The 6019-nt window shown below is 42.6% G+C and overlaps 1 protein-coding gene across 1 annotated transcript; it reads left to right on the plus strand.

The window, feature by feature from the left end:
* Window positions 1-35: 35 nt before the first annotated feature.
* On the plus strand, window positions 36-4927 carry LOC139650419 (pre-mRNA-splicing factor 38B-like). The gene is given in 7 exon segments (XM_071527088.1): window positions 36-439; window positions 1041-1109; window positions 1411-1562; window positions 2091-2151; window positions 3427-3689; window positions 3805-4115; window positions 4118-4927. Coding segments are annotated over 7 exon segments (1467 nt in total). The 5' UTR covers window positions 36-229; the 3' UTR covers window positions 4519-4927.
* The last annotated feature ends 1092 nt before the right edge of the window (window positions 4928-6019 follow it).

Consider the following 6019-nt stretch of genomic DNA (forward strand, 5'->3'; position numbering starts at 1 on the left):
GTTACGTTCAGCAGCGGCTAGTGCACTGCACCACCGTTGTGGACGGTCCTACTTCGTTACTGCACTTTATAACGACGGCGGGAAGTTGTCGCCGTTAATTTACCTCCACATCTTCAGAAACCGCCGAAACGGTTAACGATCGAAGATTTAACATTGGATATTGATGGGGTTCTAATCGAAAATACACTTACTGTGGAAACTAAGGTTAGCGGCGTGGGATTCAGCCATTATGGCTAACGTCGGGAACCAGCAACAAGCACAGGCCGTTAGCAAGCCTGCACCAGGAAAACATGGAAATGTATTGCCCCTATGGGGTAACGAAAAGACTATGAACCTAAACCCTATGATTCTCACCAATGTGCTATCCTCTCCATATTTCAAAGTTCAGCTGTATGAACTAAAAACCTACCATGAAGTCGTGGACGAAATCTATTTCAAGGTAACATATCTTCTTGGCTAATGCTAACACGCTAGCTAGATAACGTTAACCTCAACCCAAATGCTAAAACAAGCTAATTGTTAGCACGTTGGCTGCATTCGGTGAATAGCTAAGCTAATTCGGTAATGGTGACCAGATAGCCGTAGTTAGCTAACGTTAATTATCGGAAAGGAATTCAACGAGTAGGGATATTTGCGTAGTACAGCACACAATTTTATGAGTGCTAATGTTAGCTTAACCTAACAAGGTTGGCTTAAGTTAGTAAGGCTATTATAAAACAGTCTGAGTTATCGCACGTTAGCTATGGCTAAATGAAATTAACTTAGATTTGAGTTGTCCAGCATTATTTGAAGTAACGTCCTGTTTGTAGCTTGAGATCGCTAGGTTGTTAGAGGAGGTTTAGGCTATCGATGGATTGGCATTTCGGTTGGCGATCGCCCTCAATAGTCTGATAATTTCACAAAAAGCACAAAAGTTATGCAAGATGTTGTCAGGGAGATAAACAGTCTTCACGTTGTTTGGTGTGGATAGTGACAATTGTGGTTGGGCCGTGCAGCCAGATGTCTCAAGCTAGCTAATGAGACTCTCTCCGTCCACACAGGTGACTCACGTTGAACCATGGGAAAAAGGAAGCAGAAAGACTGCGGGCCAAACTGGAATGTGCGGAGGGGTAAGTTAGAAGTACGTGCTTTTTGTCTTCCCCGCGTTTTTCTCTTTCAAGTAACACATAAAAACATGACTATCTATCTTAAGCCCTGTCTTGATTTTTCAAAACAAAGTATGGTAGCCAAGGCCAGATCACTTGTGTAATTTCCAAGTAGGGATAAATTGCCTATTTCAACTGTAATTAGGACACTGAGGTCCTCAAGTATTGTCATCAACAAATGGTCTGCCATTAATTACAGCCTAGCTGCAATTCATGTGCTTGTGAGGTGGCTAACAAATGATTATCTTGTCTTCATCCTTGTCAGGTGCGTGGAGTCGGGACTGGTGGTATTGTGTCGACTGCTTTTTGTCTTCTGTACAAACTGTTTACCCTCAAGCTGACCCGCAAACAGGTGATGGGTCTGATCACTCACACAGACTCTCCCTACATCAGAGCACTTGGCTTCATGTACATAAGGTATGATGCTTTTGTGATGGGGGTAGATTGTCATGAGAAATGCAAAGATTTTGTACTTTACCAGCTATTTTGCAGTTGTTGATAAGGTCACTTTGTTTTAATGGTTGAATTACGTGCCCATTTTAAAAGATGTCAGTGTTTTCAGAATGTCACATTACTGCAGGTTCAAAAAATTAACATTTTATGCAAAATATAATCTTAGTGCAAGGCTTTAAATATCAAATACATTTTAATAAAGCTTAACAAATTAACAGATGATAATGGCCATGTTATACTTAGTAATGGAAAATTTAATTGTAATGTTTTAGTTGCTCCTCCTGCAGGTCTATATGTGTTTAGGGACACTTTCCTCCTAAGTTGCATCCCAGCTTTTATTCAAAAGCTCATTAAAAAGTGTCACTTGAAGAGGTCTTGAATCACAGTGGAAGCTCCTGCTATCGTATTTGAAATAAGTGGCACATGCAAACCGGTTCATTCATTGGGGTGCTGACATTGTGCTGTCTTTTGCTGTTTTTTGTTTTGAAACAGATACACCCAGCCCCCCCCCGATTTGGTGGAATGGTATGATGGCTTCCTGGATGATGAGGAGGTATGTCACCACGGGTAATAATTTAATGTTTCTTTCTCTTCAGTAAATACGCAGTAGTCACATGACACATGTTTACAATCTGCCCGTTTCCCCCCCGTTGTGATGCTCATAGCTGATTTTTCACCTTTGCCTTCATTTGGCTTAATTGTCCCCAGTTTTGTCCTCTAAACTTGAGTAGCTAGGTTACTTGCTCACTGCTGTGCTGCTGGTTATTATCAGGGTAAGTATATATGATTCAGAGTAAATCTTTTAGTCTAATGTGATCTCAAGGCATGCCCTCTGTTTTTTTCACAAGATTTTATCAGGACTTGTTGCACAAAACAATATTTCAAATAAATGCCAATTGGAGCATCAGTACACAGCCCACAGACACAATATAACACATCTCACATTTTGTGACATGAGCCTGTTATGTTTTCTTTATATATAATAAAAAATAATCTGACTCCCAGGCTGTGCAACCAGGCCTTCTTTCATGTTCTGTTGCAATATATTTGAACTGATCTTATGACATCCTACCCAACTGGTTAATTTCCCTGTTCTTTTCTTTAGATGCCCATTGTGCAGCAGGTGAATTGGATATTGTATCTCAGCACTGTTGGTTTGCGTGTGTGAGTGCAAAGCGGCTGTTCTCTACCATATGAAGTTGATTACTGTTCAACTGGTGTGCACTTACCTACCTGCTCCGTTCTGTGCTTACACTGTGGGCAATTATTTTTCCACATACTGGCCTGAATAGTTCATTTTGCTGAAGAGAGATTGAAGAAAGAAGCCAAGGCTTCTCTCTCCTTGTCCCTTTGACACAATGAAGATGCGTCTCAGTGTTCTTAGATACTGCTCTCCCTTCCTTCATTTCTGGTTTTAAATTACAGGATGGAATCACTTTGAGAATATGCTATATATATTTTAAACTGAAGATGTGGAGGAAAGGGGGAAAGATCTTACTGAATGTTTTAAACATGAATAATTTTTGCTTGATTGGTGGAGCTCACTTTGTAAATACAGACTCCTGGGACCGCCAGACAGTTTAGATGAGGCACACTTTTTTTTTGTCATTTTTATACTTTTCCTCTATTTAGAATCAGCAGAATTAAAGCCAGGCACATTTGATATTTGAGAGATTAAGCTAGATGAACAGAGGTGAAGGTTCAGTACTTGGTCATCACAAATTACTTTTTGATCTAAGGCAAGCATTGATTATAAAAGCAAATAGGTTTGCCTTGCCTGTGTGTGCTAATTATGTTTGCACGGCTCTTCCCCACCCATTGTCTCTAGGAGCTAGATGTAAAGGCAGGAGGCGGCTGTATGATGACCATTGGAGAGATGCTGCGCTCCTTCCTGACCAAGTTGGAGTGGTTCTCCACCCTGTTCCCTCGTATCCCAGTGCCTGTGCAGAAGATGATCGACCAGCAGATGAAGGCCCGGCCTCGGAAGATTCCTCAGAAGGAGCCGCAGGAGGAGGAGGAGGCGGCGGCGGCGGCAGCAGCCACGTTCACAGGGGCAGAGGCAGCGAGGCCAGGGGAACGCCGCCGCTCCAGGTAGTGCATTAAATGATTCTGATTCTTATCCTCAGATGGTCTTGTATACAACCTACACCTTTTCAGACTGTTAAGTTTTCTAGTAAATTGTAGCTAATAATACCCTTTTTGCCAGGAGCCCCAGACGGACACCAAGCCCCAGAAGATCCCCTAAACGGTCAAGGAGCAGGAGCCACCACCGTGAACGGGACCGCCACGGCCCCAGCTTTGACCGTGAGCTGGAGAGGGAGCGTGACCGGCAGAGGAAGGAGAGAGAGGGCAGGGACCGGGACAGAGATAGAGACAGAGAGAGGGAGAGAGGGGAACGAGGAGACAGGGAGAGACGGCGGTCCCGCAGCGCAGACAGGAATCAAGACCGGCGAGAGCGTCGAAGAAGTCGCAGCGGCAGCCGGGAACGAAGGAGCGAACGTAGAGACAAAGAGAGGGATGGGGTGAGGACAAGAGCAGGAGGAAGGACAGGGATCATCACAAAGACAGGGGCAGCGACAGGGAGAGGTCCAGGGATAAGAAGAGCAGGGGAGAGACCGACGAGAGGAGACACAAAGATGACAGGGAGAGGCACAGGGAGGAGAGGAAGGCCAAACGCTCCAGCAGGAGTAGAAGCAGGGAGAGGAGGCACAAAAGCGGTAGAACAGAGGGAGGAGAGGAGAAGAGCAGGAAAAGGGAGCGCAGCCACAGCAGGGAGAGGGACAGGGACCGAGATGGAGAACAGCGTTCTCACAAACGTAGTCATAGCAAAGAGAAGAGCCATCGTCAGAGAGAGTCCAGTAACGACCGCGGTAAACATGAACGCAGAAGGAGCCAGAGCATCGAGAAAATGTCCCCTTAGAGCAATACCAACTTCTACTCCTGTGTTTCTTTTCTTTCTCTTTTTCTACTTGATTGTCTAGTCTGTCACGTGCTGAAGAGAAGAAATGTTAGCACGACAAACATCGGGAATTGTCTTCTTTGGCCAATGTAATGTTGCTTTATGTTTATCTTTTTCTGACTTTCTCACTCCCCTTTAGACCATTGTTAGTCTTCACCTGAGATTTGAAAAGTATGGCATTTTAATTTTCTATGGTTCATTCTTTTTCTCCCAGGACGTTATATGGCTTTGTACATAATGGGTCTGAGAATGTTTTAATCCTCTAGGGCAGTCTGCAAAGGGGAATTTTTACCACACACTGAGCCCTGCTTGTGCTGTGTTTGGGTTATTGCTCTGTTGCATTTTGTTTTCTAATAAAACACTTGTACTGAAGGACACATCAGTTTGTTCTTTACTTTCATGAGAGCAGCGACATCCGGAAGTACAAAATAATGCCAATGTTCCCAACAGAAAGTGATCTGTATGTTAAAGGAATAGTTCGGTATTTTGAACCCTGGGCCCAAATAACATGTTTTCCGTCATGATCCCTACCATAGCCGCCCCTCCTACTCTACTGCAGTAGAAACCTAGGGGCATACGCAACAGTCTTTGAAAACTATCATACAAATTTTGCAAAACTAAACGCTCACAGTGTAATCATACAGGTGTCAGTATGTTATATTGAAAAAAATCTATAAACCCAAGCTTTTTTCTGAGAGATGCACGATCTTCTAAGCCGGTGTAAGCGTCCACGAGAGCCAGAAGAATCCAAAAATAACTGCTGACAGAAAGCTTGGTTTTGTACATTCTTTCAAGAAACATACTGAGATGAATGACTGAATGGACTCTGCTGGAATAGAAAATCTGAAAAATGCACCAATGACCTTTGATAGTTTTATTCAAACTTTATTTGAGAATATTTTCCATATTAAATATACATTTGTAATGGCAAAAAGTAAACATTCTCTGTAGTTGTAAAACACTGCCTTATATATTACTTTTTAAGACAGCTATAACATTTACAAAAGTGAATAAAAAGGAAAAAAGTATGAAAAAATAACAAAAAATATTTGAACCTCTTACCCAACAGCAAACAATGAACAATTTCATGAAAAGTTTTTTCACAAACGGAGGAAGTTAGAAATTCTTCACCTGGAAGACACCTACGCCTAACTTCAGATGAGGATATTGTCAAATATATGAATACCCTGTAGTTGTGTTATCAGTGGCTAGACTATTGCAACAGTCCTACAATTCCAGTTTTTCCTTATACAACCTGCAAATACTACAGATACCTGTGCAGGTTATGGCAAACCAACAGAAGTATCCTGAACAACCCCTCGCCCCTTCCAATATTCCACCAGATCTAAAGTCATCCTTGTGTATTAACAACTGGAACAGAGGATTTGTTCTTCGATTGGCTTTGAAATTTTAATAGCTATTAAAAAGGGCTGCCGCTTTGATACTGCTGTACAGCGGCAAG

The sequence above is a fragment of the Centroberyx affinis genome, unplaced genomic scaffold (genome assembly GCF_046629955.1).
Source record: "Centroberyx affinis isolate AG114_WGS23_722 - 3 ecotype Tasmania unplaced genomic scaffold, CSIRO-AGI_Caff_v1 ptg000112l_1, whole genome shotgun sequence".
In the NCBI taxonomy this organism is placed as follows: Eukaryota; Metazoa; Chordata; class Actinopteri; order Beryciformes; family Berycidae; genus Centroberyx; species Centroberyx affinis.